The following is an 18242-nucleotide window of genomic DNA, read 5'->3' as shown; positions in this document are numbered from 1 at the left end:
GACATAGATTTTCCGTTATAAATGCATACCGTAAGGCACCTACGAGACTTCGATTTCTTTCAATTGGAGGTGATACATATCGTAGGATCATACTCACTTGCCAAATTCATCAAAGTTAATCGACTGACCAACATACTCCGGCCCATCTTAGGGTAAAACGTCAACATAAGGAAAGCTGCGATACGAAGTGGTGACCACGGTGAATTCTTTTCCACATTACGCTTACGGAAGCGCTCCAATGTGTACCACTCTCCAGATCATTGCGGAGTAAGGCCTTCCAGGATCACGGAGAGGGAATAATTTGACCTCATGCCTGTCCCCTCTAGGTCGTGACTGATGGGATAAGGCAGTTGTAGAGTTTCTAGAGGGGTGACCTGTTTACAAGTTATTGTACACGGCACAAGTTGAGTCCCACCGAATATCAGTAGAGGTGAATACCATTGAGATACCATTATCCGAAATTTCGTAGATTCTGTCTTGATTATCACTATTTCAACGAAGCTCGTTTCTTTCAAACAATGGCGGAATACGTCCTTCCGCGTTTTGAACAGCATTCTGTTAGAAATCGAGATGATTCATAACGTACGCAAGAAGTAACTTGGTTCTCGTGATCTGTGGCTACCGAATGAGCTCCGAAAAGAGCGGAATTTGCAATGAACTGTTAGATAGTTTTCGGCAACCTTATGAGTAGTTTTATTCTGGGAAAATAGCTGGCTTCAGACCAAAAATACTCTACCAGGATTTGCAAAGCAGTAATAATTTTCAAGTTATCATAGCATCCTTTCTTTCAAAGGGCTCCTCGTCTTGAATGACTTCATCTCCTCATCTCTGTGAGTGGACTTCCAGGATCACACAGAACAGCAGCGAAACGAAACGAGGAACTAATAATTTTACTCGCAATAGTCAACCGGAACTCCCGGCCGTGCCCTAGAATCAAAGTATCCATGACGATCTGAGGCATGTGTTAGCCATAGCGATGGCGTACAATGGCTAGTGTTTGACACGGGATGTTCCTAACATGTTCTTTACCCGGTACCGATGGTTGGCTAATGATGGAACAGCCACAACTTAGTACAAGTTGTCTCAATAAACTGCAACATCGAATATACCCCCCGAGGTAGCACCCGTGCACACTTCGAGTCGAATTTTCGGTCAGACAGTAGTGATAGATACTGAGTCTTCCAAATCAGGAAAAGGTTTTCCCTCTAAGTAACGTTTCGAATCAGGAAATGGCTGAAATTCATTGATGAACTTTGAGGAGTACGCCGGATAGAGTTGCCGTATTTCAAGCCATTAGTACCAGAAACCTGTCATACATAGCCGACATGATGACTTCTAAGCTTTGTCCAATCTGAATTGGTTTGTAAAGCTGAAATAAAGCAATGCCAACCGAGCGACACCGAACCATGATGTTTATAACAATTTACTCATCATCAGATGTGAGAGCAGTATACTTTCCGTACGGTGGCTCTAACTGTTACAGTTTTCCCCACCAATGATTTGGGAGATCGGGTAGATGGCTGCTCATTGGAGGCAGTAGCTGATATCATTGGTGCATAAATACAAGGCTGTCACTGATCTTTTAATTGGGAAGACTGGGAGAAGAGCTATGCATTGATTGCAATAGCTTGGATTCACGAGCGCAATTGAAGTTGCGACCGGGCCATATCTGACAATATATCTAACCACTGATGTGGCCCGTCTTGGGGTCCCCATCCATATAAATGTGGAAATTGAACCAACCGACTTCACGACCTTGATATAAGCACATTCCATTTGATAAAGGTTGCTGAAAACTCTTCGACAGCCCATGACCGGTTTCGCCCTTCTTGGGGCTCATCAGGTAGGCGCAGTCCCCGAGTTTTCGTCAACCTTTTTGATCTACTTGAACTCAAATTGGACTGTTTTCGAGAAATACACACATTTGCAAATCAATTTGGTTTTCACGAGGGACTCAACTGAATCTCTCAAAAACAGTCCAATTTGGATTCAAGTAGAACATAAGGTTGATGGAAACTCGGGCACTGCGCCTACCTGGTGNCTCAAAAAAGGCGAAACCGGTCGTGGGCTGTCGAGCAGTTTTCAGCAACTTTATGAATAGTTTCCTTTATGAAATATACTGCGATATCTCGAATATCGTGGCAACTGAATCATGAGGCGGCCTGTGTGCAGCACATTTGGTTGTAGAATATCATAAGCGAGAGATTCAGTTGAGTCACTCGTGAAAGCCAAATTGATTTGCAAATGAGTGTATTTCTCAAGAACACATTCCATTTGGTTTGGAATTAATGTCGATAACGAACGTAGTAGACCCGTGAAGGGTTCAGTTTCCTCACCACTGGAAACAATCGTTGGACGTGCACTTAAAATTGTCTAGTTAGTTTCAAGAAGATGTACTGAGAACCGGGGTTTCTCAGCTTAGTTTGGCTTCATCTTTTGGGATGGAATTTCGAGTTTTAACACTGCTAATTCCTCCCTCCATGGCGGTAAGATATGGTGGAAAACTCAGGGATACTGTGCACGTGCATCGTTTTTATTGGAACTCAACATTGTGTACATTACGAGACCTACGATGGTCCTTTAACCGCCCGAAAGGAGCTAATTGCGGCGAGGCAACTTGATGAATGGCCTTCCTGTTACTGTTTCACATATGAGAGGCAACAGACCTACACTGTCTCTTAGCTTTTCAGTGAATGTTTCTCTTACCCAAGGGATGAAGTCGATATTTGGATCTTCACTATCTCGCCACCAGTCATTTTTCCTCTTGACATTCTACAATCGACCACAAGTGCAACACAGTTGCAGATTTATAGATTAATTCGGAACCCTACGGGTTTGTAGCTTGCACTACGTATGTAGTGGAAGGAGTCAGAAGGTGAGATGTGCCGTGCTTTTTCATGCACTGACCGAAAGAAAGAGAAATCCAAACATTTTCTCCAGCTGGTCAATTCATGGTCTGGAGTGGCGACATTTTTACCTGCTCAGCTATAGGCGTGTCAAGTTGCCTTCCTTGTTACCAGACAAAAATTCAGCATACATTATGGGTCAACTAAGTTAACGATGTCTATATTAAGCCTATCCATCTCGTAAGCTGTTGAATGACTACGAACCACCTTTGTATATCGACATGCCCCATAGCAAATACCATGATAAAATGGACAAGTGACTGTGTTCGGATATTGAGAGCATTTGGTGAATGGTCCTTCTAGTGTACGATTACCTGCTAAGTGGTGCCAACTGTTCCTCGCTTGCCCTAACTGAATGCGAATGCCACATGAAAATGTAACGCTCGCACTACTAAAGCTAGGTCAAAGTAGTGCGATTTCGTTGTATAAATTGTTCTGCGCACCATCCGTCAGTGCATCCGACCTTCCGACGGCTTCAGTCGCCTTGGCAGATTGAGCAGCACGACTGTTTGCGAGCTGTACACTGCGCCTCCAGAGAGGTCTTCAGTGTACTCATCGACCTTTCATCCAAAGAAGTGCATGTGTAGCGAGGACACTTCAATCAAGGGAGCAACCAACATGGGTTTGGAGTTTCCGGAAGGCGGCCACCATCGTTCCTCTTTGTGCTTTGTAGAATCCCACAGATTGTTTGCGTTTAAAGCGTGACAACTCCCCATTCAAGCGGCCAACAGGCAGCGACTCACGTGAAGTGAGCCACGCGACTGAATGACGTGTCCTTCCTTGTCTAATTGTGAGTAAATCACGCTGTTGATCATGCCCTCCTTGCCGGATAATGAGTTGTTCAGCAACTTCGTTAGATTCACTCGAACCTCCGCACGGATTCAACACAAGCGCATTGGAGATGCTTTCCAATAGTAATAAAAAGGCTCGATAGTTCATATCGATTTACCAATTTGAGTGGACGTAAGTTACACGATCGATTAGAACGTATAAAGTATCAGTACTGTGATGCACACCCTATGCATAGTATCAGTAGGAAATTACAATTTGAACACGATGGCATTTACCGTGCTGTGCACTTCAGAGCACACAGTCGGTTGTCATCAAGTGATTGGTTAAACGCAGGAATCCAAGGAATGACGTCTCACTGAGAATATTCATACTCGCTCATTGAAACCAATGATTGTGTATAGCTGATAGTCTAGATAAAAGAACACAGTATGTCGCTATAACTGACCTACTGCGTGCTACACACGATCAATAAGGGAAGGTATGCCTTCTCTCATTCTGAACCGTTTTTAGTTCAGCAAGATCAGTACCTATAGTTTACCGAGAGTAGGTGCCAACTAAGCAAAATTAGGCGTCAAACTGATCGTTAAACGTCCACTTCCGACTGCAAACGATTTGCCAGTAAAAAGAGGTATTCCATGTTTTCAGACGCAACGCTGTTAGAACATTTTCTCGGTACCTATTATATCTGCCGATTCGCTAATCTGAGGTATCTGCTGCTGACCCGCTCCAACGCCTAGTTGCCGAAAAAAGACTCACAGAAGGAAACACAACAGCTGTATTCCGAACAAGCGAGTGCAAGAGCGTGAGTGCCTGCGGATGCGAATGTACAACGGTCTCAAGCTATTTATTGGACGGACACTGTCTGAACTCGGCCCAATGCTAACGCACACTGTCTGGCTGCGACGTGCTGCATATTGCGGGGGCGTTGTCTGACCTTGATCATGAGCACTGAAGCAGAAGAACTTGCGTGATAATTAATTGACTATTCAATGAGAAAATTAACGCTATAAGTTACTTTAAGATTTGCCCGTAAGACCACTGCAATTACCACCGGACAAACATGACAACTAGGGAGGGTGTATTTAGGTGTATGATTGTCCAACAGCCTACACCGCTCGGGTGAGCTTGGGTTCATTTCAGGCGTCTGAATATATCCAGTGCCCATTTGTGGGTTTTAGCCTCACCCCTATCACCACAGGCAGTCAGCTGTAATCAGCTTAAAAAGTGATAGGGCATATTTTGTCTCACTTATCGTACAAGTGTGCTCCAATTTTGTGGGTAATAGCTGATGTATAGTTCTTACCATATAGTCTCATAACATTTGTGCTTCCAACGACAATGAGTAGTAGAAATGTGGGACCAGATGAACGCTGGATGATGACTTCTGTTCGTTGAGACTTGTGGAGTTCACTTGGGTTCACTTGGATATACATGGAGTATGTGCGCCACAGCTTAGTTCACTGAAGACATAGTAACGTCCACTATGTTTCCACCCGACACTGCTGTTGCTGGTAGACGAGGTCAATCCATCAAGTTGACTAATCAGCGAGGGTGAACTGGTGTCGAATATGGAAGCAAGGCTAGTCTCGGTGTCGGGAATACCATATACACAAACATGTCAAGACTAACCGGCTACGACCTCACCAATCAGTTAGTGAGTGCCCCGAAACTGGGATACAGAGGCATCAGTTGACAAGTGAACCGCAAACGTTTTGGAGAGAAATTTTCGAGAAACATCACCAAAGTATATCTCGGCCCCAAGATGGTCCAGTTATTTTGCCGTGTTCGCGCTACAATTTTGGGCTAATATCCCCTGGATTTCAGTGGAGACGATCGATTTCTGACAGGGCGAACATCCACTCCCATTCACAGAGCGTTCAGTTATAGTGAAAAGAACATAGGTTGTTTCAAGGCCTCCTTGTTGAGTGAAATGGAAAAGAGCACGAAATTATAATTCTCGTAACAACAGGTGCTAGGTTAATATCCGAGTGACGACTACACACTGTGTCAACTAACACTACTGTCGACTCTTAACAGTTACATAGGATAGGGGCGAGATGTTTAAGTAGTTAGAGCGCAAATTTACTGATCGGAAGGTCCGTGGTTTGAACCCCACCTCTGCCCCTCGATTTCCCCTGTCTATGCTTGGGTAAACTGGCAGTATCCTAGCCCTCGTGCTTCCTTCGGGTGACATGGTGGCTAAGCCCCAAAAGGGTGTTACAGCTGAACGATTATCGATTATCTTATCCTACTTACATGGGACAGATTACTTCTTGTCCAAAAACTAATGGTTTCCCTTAATTCCAGTCAGTCTGGCCTGCCGTCGCGCAAATACAAAGTTAATAACTTGTTTTTGTTCTTCTGCACTAAGGACTCCTGTAACATACGAGGAAAAGAGCAACGCCTGTCGAAAGCTCACTGGACTTCGATCGTTAGAGGACAACAACAGATCAGCAAGAAGAAAAATAAATCGAAAGTTCAGTAAAACGTTTTTCCATTCAGCAATGCTCCGCCACTGCGGAAAATTTGTGAAGGAGCAGAAACAAAAACTGTGTGCACAAAATTCATAATTTAGTCAGTTTACCGATCCGGAAATTTTCACCAAAAACATCTGGAATTTCGGTGCAGCCTAGTGAATATCACGAACATGTTCATCATTTAATGTGTTACGTTGAAATCAACTGTTTTGATCAGATCTGTCGGATGTCTCTCCAAGTCCTCTAGAGAGCATCGCATGCTTGTGGTTGCCATTTTGGCCTGGTCAGAGTTAGGTCTTGCCACCCGGGTAACACAAAAGTGCCACTCTAAAGTGCTGTTCCGCTGAAAGTTAAGCTTTTGGAAAGAGTTATCTAAAGATACATGTTATGGAGTTTGCGAGATGTGCTTTGCCCACTTCTACATCACTCTCGTTTGACAGATATCCTCCTGTCCTGGCGCAATTATTCTGGTGGATCCACACCAAACGGGGGGAAGCACTGGAGTCGAGTTTCGCTCTCATTAGAGCTTACCAGCAGTGCATATCCAATGGCCATGTTTTGAACTCCGGACACCTGACATGCGAGGCGAACGTGTTACCACTATTTCACCAGCGCACTTTGGATGCATCTGAATGGGGGACGCATCTGAATTCTCACGTCTGAATGGTTGAACCTGTTCAAACGAGAGTGATGTGAATGTGAAAAATTATTTAAAGAATAGTTGGATTCAGTCTTGGAGTCATGGGGAGGGTAGGATCAAAACATATATGTAGGCCATACTTCTTAGAAGACGGCGATGGTAGTTCGATGACCATCAACGAGGTAGTTTACATCTGTGTTGTAGCTGACTGCTGTCTCCACTCCAGTGTCAAAAAAAAACTCACCAACAAGGGACACAACAGCTTTGTTGCGGACAATCTAGTACAAAAGTCACAAGGGGCCCCTTGGTGTTCAAAGCGCACGCTTGACCTTGATCCGGGTTGTCAGATCGGCGTTGGGCGAACATGCATCATCGTTGGCAGTGCTTCTGCGATATACCTGAACACTCATCATAATCACTGCTCGAATGTTCGATCGCAAGCTGCTTTTTCCGGCCTGGGTGCTTGGTGGCTTCTTTACTGTGGTTTCGGGCATTCAGAGATCGTTCCCAGGAATCTTGACTCAAAATATTCCGGAAAGAAATGTAACAATGTGTTTTTCAGTGAGGATAAGCTCCATCGGTTACTGGTTCTCCATCAAGTATGAAGGAGAATCGCAAGGGAACCCTAAGTCCAGTTTTTCCGTCAGCAAACGTGCACCAAACGTACTAGATTTCCTAGTGTTGTAACTTCATGGTCCAGAGTGACTGAAGTGATGTGCTCTGCACCAACTTCAAATATAAACTTGTTTGAAAGCAGCCTCGAGACCGATTTCTGCAGTAACACGATTTAGGCATGCTGTGATGCACAGTTTCAGACCAGAAAGTGCAAAGACTTGCATGTATAACTTTTCACTGCGAACGAATGAATCTGGGAATAGAATTTCGTTTCCTCCGGAAGCAGTTTGCATTATCCAGGTGATTTGTTTTCTACCCGAGCAATCTAATAAAAATTACTGTGTAAGCTGTCCAGAAAAAAGCACAAATTGCTTCACAATTAAGGTCCTTCAATTCAAATGTGATTGACTTGGTTTCTGTTGGACAATCGAAAAAGAGTTAGGCCTTTCCAACTAGCCAAATTTCTGAGGAAATCAGTAGTCGACTTAGTTCCCTCTGCTGGGTCCTGAAGGCGAGATGGTGGAAATTAGCAGTTAACTCGTTAATCAGTGTTAGCTAAAACTTGGGTTTTCTAGTGCAGTGTGAAAATTTCATCACAATTTGCGCTTCTTTCATGGTTTGATGTCCATAACTGTGAAGTTGCCTCAAATATGCCACTCCAGAAAACGGAAGGACAGGCAAAACTGCTGGATCAATACACTCACCGATTTCAAAGTAAGATGCGATGACATTTGTTCATCCGGTGGGTTGGTGGTTGTGTCCACCACCAACCCACCGCTACGCACTACTACGCTCCACAACAACGCACTGATGATGTCACCTCGATTGGTGATGAAGCGTTTGCAATCAAATTGCCCAGCTTAGCGAACAATCCAACGAACACCATCTACGCTACCTGAGCTACCAACACCTTCCTCTATAGAAAATTTGTTCATCCTTGCCAAAAATTCCACTTTCATGATAAACTTTATTGCCACTGCTGTCCTCTCACCTTGAAGCTATTTCCCACTCAAGAGTTGCTCGCATCAGGGCAAATTCGATATGTGTTGTACGATGAGTAACTGTTATGGTGAGTGATCAAGTTATCAAGTTCGTGGCCAAACACAGTATGACCTTCCGACCTCTTGGCTGTGGTCCAAAGTCAGGTGTCATGTGCGATGGTGAGAATGATTGGGTAACTGTTGAGACATCCCATGTTGACCTCAGAAGAAATGGCGTTTGAGTGCCCAATGAAACCAATGGAAAAGTACGATGAGTTTATCGGGAGCGACCAGCTTTGTGAAGTTTCTGATCGGCCAGGGGGGGCTGTAGAGAACTGGTCGGTCTATAGATTCACTAGAACCGGAACTCTGGCACCGACCTAAGCCAGTGCCGAGTGAATGGAAGCACTCTGCTTTGTTTCGGTTTCTCTGCAAACAGCCAGCAACTTACGAGTAACTGAACAAGTTCTCAAGCAAGAAAACTTTTGAGGTACAAACCTGATAAAAGGCAACTTGTAGAGTTTCCACCAAACTATATTCCGAATCTGCTTTTTGTTTATGCTCAGGATTTCGATTTATTTGCATTTCAACAACTCAACGGGTTCTGTTAGATCCCACTTTGGAGAAATCTCAGCAGGTCAAGCATGCTTGGCGGCCCGGAAACCGAGTTCCGAAAAATTCCCTACGTTTAATAATTCCAGTAAATAATTTCATTTTCTAGTCTTGTTTTTCTGAATGAACTTGGTTCACTGTGTTAATGCACCACTTTGATAGGTTCTCTGCTCTATATATGCTCACTCAACTAAGATGACAGAGAAATTGCGATCGTCTGTGGTATACACAAACCTTGACTTGTACACTGTGAGAGTATTCAGGGTAAAGCAAGACTGTTAGCTTTCTGTGTTGCTTCTCTCGCACTGATAAGCGCACGACGGTGAAGTTGGCACCATGAGTCTCATAGATTAGATTTCAAACACTAACCGATAGCCTTTGTCTGAGCATATCTGTGAGAATTAAGTTTCGGACGTATATCGATATAACCAGACGAAATAGAAACCCAGAATTCAGATCAGCGCAACAATTAGCACGTATGTATTCCAGTTGGCATACATATTTACAGCATATGGAATATTAAAACAAGAGAATAATGAACAGAGTAATGAATGGAGTATCAGTCATGTTCATCACAATATCACCTCATCAAATATCACAAATATGAAACGCAGGACGAGCTTAGCAAACACTTAGTTTACATTACATTAGGCATGAAGATCTCAGGGATACCAGTGAAACTATCCGAAAAATGGGGACGCGAATATGAAAGCTGACTTTCTCACGGGGTATAGGAATATGGGCGTAAAACAGGAAAGCTTATGTGGACAATTCTGGTTAAAAAACGGAGAGAAATTCGAGGATACCGCCTGTTTGCGTGCGCTCCATCAGGTTTTGACAGATGTTCATACCGTTTCCGCCCGGTCTCATTGCTCCGGTTTCAATTACAAATTAGGGCGAGGTAGAGCAGGGTTCCGAAACCCATCACTTTAAACTGAAAATGATCCTGGTTTTAACTTTTAGTCTTTTATTTTAATCACTTTGCTTCTCAAACAACATTTACGCTCACATCATCATTGATAGCATAACATCAGTGTTCAACTCTGATGTTTCCCTGCCGTACAATAAAACTGGACGGGGAAGGGACTTGGTGCCAGCTTATTACAATCATTCGAGGTGCCTACACCTTCAGACACTCATTCAGGAAATCTGAATAGCATCCAATTTGAAGTCACCCACTCGGAGTTTGAACTCGAACCATTGAAATGACATCCCACAGGACCACCACGTGGAGTGGGTCACAGAAGATCCTGATCAGACCATGACGGATTTGTACAAAGAAATGATTCTGACATTTCATGCGCCGCGGAAGATGGTACTAACTAACATGGAGCACCGTTAGAATTAGGCAATACCAAAAACAACAGAGTGTGTTCAAATGGATAGTGGCAAGAAAAGGTATGCTTCGTAGTGATTGATTTGACCATTTTGTCGACGACACCAGCCTGCGCAAGCTAACCACCAATGGTGTTCTACCTAATTTCGTGCCATGATTTTTTGAATGAACACTATAGGTGGCTGATTTTTTAAAAGTGAAAGCGCTTGATCTACTGAGGCCTCTTAAGCCCTGTAATCTAGGTTTTGCGAATCAGAACGACTAGCATTCTACAAGTGGTGGATTTGTTGTTTCTTACAAGTGCTTTTTGTTGGCTGTGCCGTTGTTGACAGACCTTGATAAAAGTCCCGGGATGGATCCACGTTTAGAGGCGCTCGTACATGAATGGCTACCACCGAATCGGATCTACCGGTTCACATATGCACATTGGTGAACAGCCACAGACAGTTCGTGCGGAACCAAATGTGGGGCTGCATGCAATTTCTTGACGCCAACGTAAGCTCCAGGGAATAAGATCAGTTAGCCATCCGTCGGTCGGTCAAAGTATGGTAACACGATAATGAGCACCAGAATCGGTCATTTGTATAGAACTAAGGTGTCAGCATCACCCTTCAATCTGACGTAATACCGCGTGCCGTAAAAAAGATCCAGAGCACCAGAGAACCATTGCCACATCAAGGTAGTCATTGATTTTCCACCTTCTATGGAGAGGGCTGGATACAGACCACCCGATTTTGATATTTTGTCACGTTTCAGTAGGGTTATTTGGTATTCTCTTTCTTCTGCTGATGGGCGATTCAGGTTTACATTACATTCACCCGTATCAACTGGCTCCAGAGGCTTGTTGAGGGAGGTTAGCTAAGCTGCTCTTCGATGTGTTCTGCCAACCTCTCCAGTCGGCGTTTTTGCGACTCTCACTCACTCTCGCTCATCGTTTCACTAGCCATTGCTTTCCTAGGGCTAGTCGATCGATCCAGTTGATATAGGGCGCGGCTCTTTTCAGCGGCGGAAGCCTTCATTGTCCACCAACGCTCTCGGTCTTTCCTTAGGCTCTTCATTATTTGGCTTTTGAGGGATTTGCGTGCATCGTCATACTCATTGCCTGTTGGTGTAGATTTCCTGACATTACTCAGAATATCAAGTGGTCATTTGATTGAATCGAATAAGTCGCACAGACAGCACTGAACGCCGCTAACATTGCTCCTTCCAAATTGCCATGCTTCATCAGCGTGATCGCTACCAGTACAGTGTTGGTTCACTGCAGAAAGTCGTTGAGGCCTGAAGGAAAGTAAATTGTCAGGTGTGTTCACACTAAGTAGTAATCGGAAAGTTATGTGCCCCAGAAGGAACGGTAGTCTTGAATTGTGGACCTCTACCGGTGGCTGGTAGCCACGTGACCCAACTGGTTCCACGAGTGGCTTGCACTTGGTGGTCGCCAAGATATGCTGTGAGCGCTTATTTTGGAAGCTCGTACCCTGCATTACCTCTGCAGGGTAACGGTCTCCCGGTTTCCAGAATGGGACTGGGACAGCCATGGCGATTCGTTCCTTAAAAATTGTACCACTGTAATCATACGTCGGCACCCATCCACTGCCTAGTAGTCAGGCTTTTAAACCGAAGACTTTGGTTGAGCACCCTATTTATCCTCCTGTCTAAGCGTGAGGGCCGTAACCATACCCAAGTCCGCATACAACCATGAACACCGCAACTATGTCGGCCTTCACGTGATATCATCAGCCGGGTCGCCCTATTTGCTGCATACAGCAGAGCAAGTATACAAAAACATGCTACTGTCAACGCCTTTCCCACACTTCCAACCATTCCCCCATCTGCCCTACACCAATCTAATATGAATACTCTCACTCTGCAGGACCCAAAACTAGGACTAACCACTTTGTTTGCAATACGTCACCCTCAGCTGAAGCGTCCGAATTCACTAACAACCCTAGACAATCCGAATTCTAAACGTAACACTCTATTCAAAGGGTTGCTGAAAGTGCTTCAGTTGAACCAGATCATCATAAATGAGAGATTCACTTGGATTCAGCTGAGTGTTTTACAGAGGGCCAAAAGCCCAAAAGTCTCTATACTTGCTGCTGACACGAACGCTTTAGCAGGTAGACCAAACGCTGCTGAGGACCAATGGGGTGGTCGTTTTGGTTTGGATGCGAGAAGAACGGGCAATAGAGAGTGCTTGCTGAAAATGTGTACTGATCAGAAACAGTTCCTTCGAAGCTGACGTCGTCTGAGCACATCAGTGTTCAACTCTGATGTTTCCCTGCCGTACAATAAAACTGGACGGGGAAGGGACTTGGTGCCAGCTTATTACAATCATTCGAGGTGCCTACACCTTCAGACACTCATTCAGGAAATCTGAATAGCATCCAATTTGAAGTCACCCACTCGGAGTTTGAACTCGAACCATTGAAATGACATCCCACAGGACCACCACGTGGAGTGGGTCACAAAAGATCCTGATCAGACCATGACGGATTTGTACAAAGAAATGATTCTGACATTTCATGCGCCGCGGAAGATGGTACTAACTAACATGGAGCACCTTTAAAATTAGGCAATACCAAAAACAACAGAGTGTGTTCAAATGGATAGTGGTAAGAAAAGGTATGCTTCGTATTGATTGATTTGCCATTTTGTCCGACGACACCAGCCTGCTCAAGCTAACCACCAATGGTGTTCTACCTAATTTCGTGCCATGATTTTTTGAATGAACACTATAGGTGGCTGATTTTTTAAAAGTGAAAGCGCTTGATCTACTGAGGCCTCTTAAGCCCTGTAATCTAGGTTTTGCGAATCAGAACGACTAGCATTCTACAAGCGGTGGATTTGTTGTTTCTTACAAGTGCTTTTTGTTGGCTGTGCCGTTGTTGACAGACCTTGATAAAAGTCCCGGGATGGATCCACGTTTAGAGGCGCTCGTACATGAATGGCTACCACCGAATCGGATCTACCGGTTCACATATGCACATTGGTGAACAGCCACAGACAGTTCGTGCGGAACCAAATGTGGGGCTGCATGCAATTTCTTGACGCCAACGTAAGCTCCAGGGAATAAGATCAGTTAGCCATCGGTCGGTCGGTCAGAGTATGGTAACACGATAATGAGCACCAGAATCGGTCACTTGTTTAGAACTAAGGTGTCAGCACCACCCTTCAATCTGACGTAATACCGCGTGCCGTAAAAAAGATCCAGAGATGCCTAACAGTACACCACCAGAGAACCATTACCACATCAAGGTAGTCATTGATTTTCTGCGTTCTATGTTAAGGGTTGGATGCAGACCACCCGGTTTTGATATCTTGTCACGTTTCAGTAGGGTTATTTAGTATTTTCTTTCTTCGATGATGGGCCGATTCAGGTTTACATTACATTCACCCGTATCAACTGGCTCCAGAGGCTTGTTGAGGGAGGTTAGCTAAGCTGCTCTTCGATGTGTTCTGCCAACCTCTCCAGTCGGCGTTTTTGCGACTCTCACTCACTCTCGCTCATCGTTTCACTAGCCATTGCTTTCCTAGGGCTAGTCGATCGATCCAGTTGATATAGGGCGCGGCTCTTTTCAGCGGCGGAAGCCTTCATTGTCCACCAACGCTCTCGGTCTTTCCTTAGGCTCTTCATTATTTGGCTTTTAAGGGATTTGCGTGCATCGTCATACTCATTGCCTGTTGGTGTAGATTTCCTGACATTACTCAGAATATCAAGTGGTCATTTGATTGAATCGAATAAGTCGGACAGACAGCACTGAACGCCGTTAGCATAGCTCCTTACAAATTGCCATGCTTCATCAGCGTGATCGCTACCAGTACAGTGTTGGTTTACTGCAGAAAGTCGTTGAGGCCTGAAGGAAAGTAAATTGTCAGGTGTGTTCACACTAAGTAGTAATCGGAAAGTTATGTGCCCCAGAAGGAACGGTAGTCTTGAATTGTGGACCTCTACCGGTGGCTGGTAGCCACGTGACCCAACTGGTTCCACGAGTGGCTTGCACTTGGTGGTCGCCAAGATATGCTGTGAGCGCTTATTTTGGAAGCTCGTACCCTGCATTACCTCTGCAGGGTAACGGTCTCCCGGTTTCCAGAATGGGACTGGGACAGCCATGGCGATTCGTTCCTTAAAAATTGTACCACTGTAATCATACGTCGGCACCCATCCACTGCCTAGTAGTCAGGCTTTTAAACCGAAGACTTTGGTTGAGCACCCTATTTATCCTCCTGTCTAAGCGTGAGGGCCGTAACCATACCCAAGTCCGCATACAACCATGAACACCGCAACTATGTCGGCCTTCACGTGATATCATCAGCCGGGTCGCCCTATTTGCTGCATACAGCAGAGCAAGTATACAAAAACATGCTACTGTCAACGTCTTTCCCACACTTCCAACCATTCCCCTTTCTGCCCTACACCAATCTAATATGAATACTCTCACTCTGCAGGACCCAAAACTAGGACTAACCACTTTGTTTGCAATACGTCACCCTCAGCTGAAGCGTCCGAATTCACTAACAACCCTAGACAATCCGAATTCTAAACGTAACACTCTATTCAAAGGGTTGCTGAAAGTGCTTCAGTTGAACCAGATCATCATAAATGAGAGATTCACTTGGATTCAGCTGAGTGTTTTACAGAGGGCCAAAAGCCCAAAAGTCCCTATACTTGCTGCTGACACGAACGCTTTAGCAGGTAGACCAAACGCTGCTGAGGACCAATGGGGTGGTCGTTTTGGTTTGGATGCGAGAAGAACGGGCAATAGAGAGTGCTTGCTGAAAATGTGTACTGATCAGAAACAGTTCCTTCGAAGCTGACGTCGTCTGAGCGCGTGTTGGCCCCAACTAACCGACTCCAATTCAGACAGACCACGTTGGAATCAGTTACCGATGGCGAGAATCGACCACTGATTGCCACTCCTTCTGGATTATCTGCGTCGACTCCGATCACGCATCTGTCCGTCGCTGATTTTCATTGCGATTTTCCGGGTGTATGCTAGTTACACGCTCCTCTAATGGCTATTGAGAAGCGAATGGACCAATGACTAAAACAAACATAGCAAAAACGGCTCCTCCCACGTTTACAAGCTGGTCCGACATCGGATGTTAACTATTCAACTAACTACTCAATGCCAGAGCTCCTATCCTCTAAAGAACCCAACCGACATCATTCGAGAACAGGATATCTGATAGGAGGCCCGGTGACAGGTTTCTCCTGAATCATCACCCAACTCGGAGCACTAGCCGATGCCACGTAGAACTCGGAGTCCGTACAGACCGGGGTCCTTCGTAAATCCCCGAAGAGACGGAAGTGGAAAATGTTGGAAATAATCGAATAGTATTCTACTGGATGCGTTCGCAAACCTATGGTAAGCGCAATCATCAAGCATCGTAGTGGGCCCACTATCCAGAAGAGGATAAGTTATGGAACGTTGGATGGAATGTTTCGTACAACAACTCAGCTGGCCTACCGCCACCTCTAATCCGGAATGCCCGCCTTCAACAGAAGGGTGGCCTGTGCATATGGAGCCCCGCCTTCAGCCTCAAGTGTCCAAGTGTATATCTCCGCATCGTGGTCCAGGTCTTAATCACTTTCTATGTGCCCTGTTCAAGGACGACAGTGGATTCCTAAGCCAGTGCCTGGCTAGCCGATCTAACCGATCTATCTGGGAGAAACAGAGTGTCCCAGACAATTGGTGTGAGTCGATAATAGTGCCCATCTCCCATCTCAGTTACCAGTAGTTTCAGCTGAAACAAGACATGATCACTGTTCCTGAGAGGTGCTCGTATATATACAGTACCAATATCACTAGTGAACTTTGTCAATATCGAGTTCAAAATACCGACTAATCCTACCACGGCACGGTGCTTGAGTGCTGAAATGAGGCCTCATAATGAATCGGCCCCAGTTGTCTCCAAACGAATTACGATCGGAATCGTTGAAACAATTAAACTTTTAGTGAAGTCTGCTTTTATCAGCATACCTGAAACAATTAGAGGAACTTTGCATAAATACACTGAAACCATTCACATCAACTAGCCGACAATTCACGTAATGTCTCCACCCAAGACCAGGAGGGATTACGGGGACACTACCCTGGAAGACCGGGTCTCTTTCACACCCTTCTACTAGGTCATAAGTTGTGCACCTCGCCTTCCGCCATTCTGAAAGAGATGCAGAGAACACTCATCTCAGTATGTGTTTCGGTATGCCAAGCAAACGACCGAGCCACCACAGTATTTTCCGGCATTGCAGTAGATGCTGCACAACCAAATACTCGTTTCTAATCGCCACATTACGAAATCGTTGACGCCACCCAATGTCAGCTACGCACTAGAGGCATCGGTGGTCAAAAAACCTGAAGGCGCCTCACATCATCTGTCCTCACTGGCCATGTTTCACAACAATACAAAAATACAGCCCTGGTTGTAGACTGGTACATGCGACCCTTGAGACCTAGCGTTATGCCATTTTGACGCCACAATTGACGCAAACGTGCATACCTGATCATGGCCTTTACGATTCGTGTACAGACTTCATCAGGTGCAGTTCCGTCTGAGTTATAAATTCCCAACAAACTCGCGATTTCCTTGAATTGCAAGAAGGACGTTCAGAGATTGCACGTTATGAAGCATGACTGAATTTTGAAGGCGAATGCCGAAAATGGTATGATGGTTGCCAGTTTATTCAACACAGTGAGTTTTAATGTAGTTTTCCAGTCGCTGCCCACAATGTTATCGGATACATACGCGCTAGAAATTTTCTACCGGTCTTTTTTGAAATAGCTATTTGTAACGTCAGCAGCAGGTATGTCGGAATCATTTTACTATCAACAACGTTCTACCCAGATACAGCTGTCACGTAGCCAATCGCGCTGTTGCATCAGGGTTATCGCCTTCACTACGTAGCTCTTCTTGCCCTGCTAGGCAGAGATTCGTTTATCATCCATAGGCTGATTGTTCCATGGCTTCGAACGTGTGACTTTCATTGATTTACTTTCTTTATGCTTGGCGTATAAAGGTTTAGCACGGTTGCGCACGGTTTTTGAGCTAAAAAATGCTGAACTGAACTGATACATCCTCTGTCAGAGCAACCTCGCTTAATTCTGATGAATCTCTCCCCCGGTAATCAATCAAACTGCAGTGATTTGTTTCTATAAACCTATGACACTGTGGTAAATATTCTTCTTCACCCGCTGCCTTGCGGTCAGGCTTTTGGGCCGAAGGATCTGGATGAGGACATTAATTTTCTCCTCCAGATGTGAGCGGACTGACAGTATTCCAGCCCGCGTAGAACCACGAATGCGGCAACTGAAAATATTATTGTGCCACTCAGCTCTCTTGTAGTGTCACCATCCTGGTCCCCTTAGCCGCTGAATAAAACAAGACGGGTAAGAAAAATCAGGCTATTATGTGCCTCCGTTCATACATTTTCACGTATTCCCTCATCTATCCTCCCCAACTTCAGTTTGAGTGTTTACTCTGCAGGTCCCGGCAGCAGAACTGACTGTTTTCCATGCTGTGTTTCAGAATGCGCATGTTAAGATTAGTAGGAAGACAACGGAAGGGCGTAATATACGCTTCATTCGCCTAATAAGGATAGTACATGAGCTGAAGATATAGAGTGAAAAAGACCAGTTAATGATATATGAAAAGCATGATATTCCTCCACTTTGGAATAAGTGTGTATTTTTGCGGCAAACGAAAGTTTGTAGAAAAATGAAACCTGTGGTAGTTACATGGAGTCGTTCGTGCATCTCTCGCGCAGATTATCTGGGTGAGTGCGCTGTTGTCATGTAAGAATACTCAAGTTAATTCCTGGGTCTGCACTAGAACGGGATGATGAGGCACCGTTAACAGGCAAGATTTCAGTCACAAGATTTCGTC

At 44.9% G+C, this 18242-nt stretch overlaps 2 protein-coding genes across 2 annotated transcripts in view; one reads left to right on the top strand and one right to left on the bottom strand.

Annotated features, from left to right (window-relative positions):
• Positions 1 to 18242, top strand: part of T265_00610 (hypothetical protein) — a gene marked incomplete at both ends in the record, with an annotated part of 84522 nt that overhangs the window by 60630 nt on the left and 5650 nt on the right. The gene's annotated exons all lie outside the window — the stretch shown is intronic.
• T265_00609 (hypothetical protein) lies at positions 6696 to 11416 on the bottom strand (the record flags this gene model as incomplete). The annotated part of the gene is made up of 3 exons (XM_009164437.1): positions 6696 to 6848; positions 10980 to 11185; positions 11281 to 11416. The coding sequence occupies 3 exons, from the start codon at positions 11414 to 11416 to the stop codon at positions 6696 to 6698; spliced, it is 495 nt and encodes a 164-aa protein (XP_009162701.1).

The sequence above is a fragment of the Opisthorchis viverrini genome (assembly GCF_000715545.1).
Source record: "Opisthorchis viverrini unplaced genomic scaffold opera_v5_6, whole genome shotgun sequence".
Taxonomy (NCBI): Eukaryota; Metazoa; Platyhelminthes; class Trematoda; order Opisthorchiida; family Opisthorchiidae; genus Opisthorchis; species Opisthorchis viverrini.
This window is presented reverse-complemented; position numbering and strand designations above follow the sequence as displayed.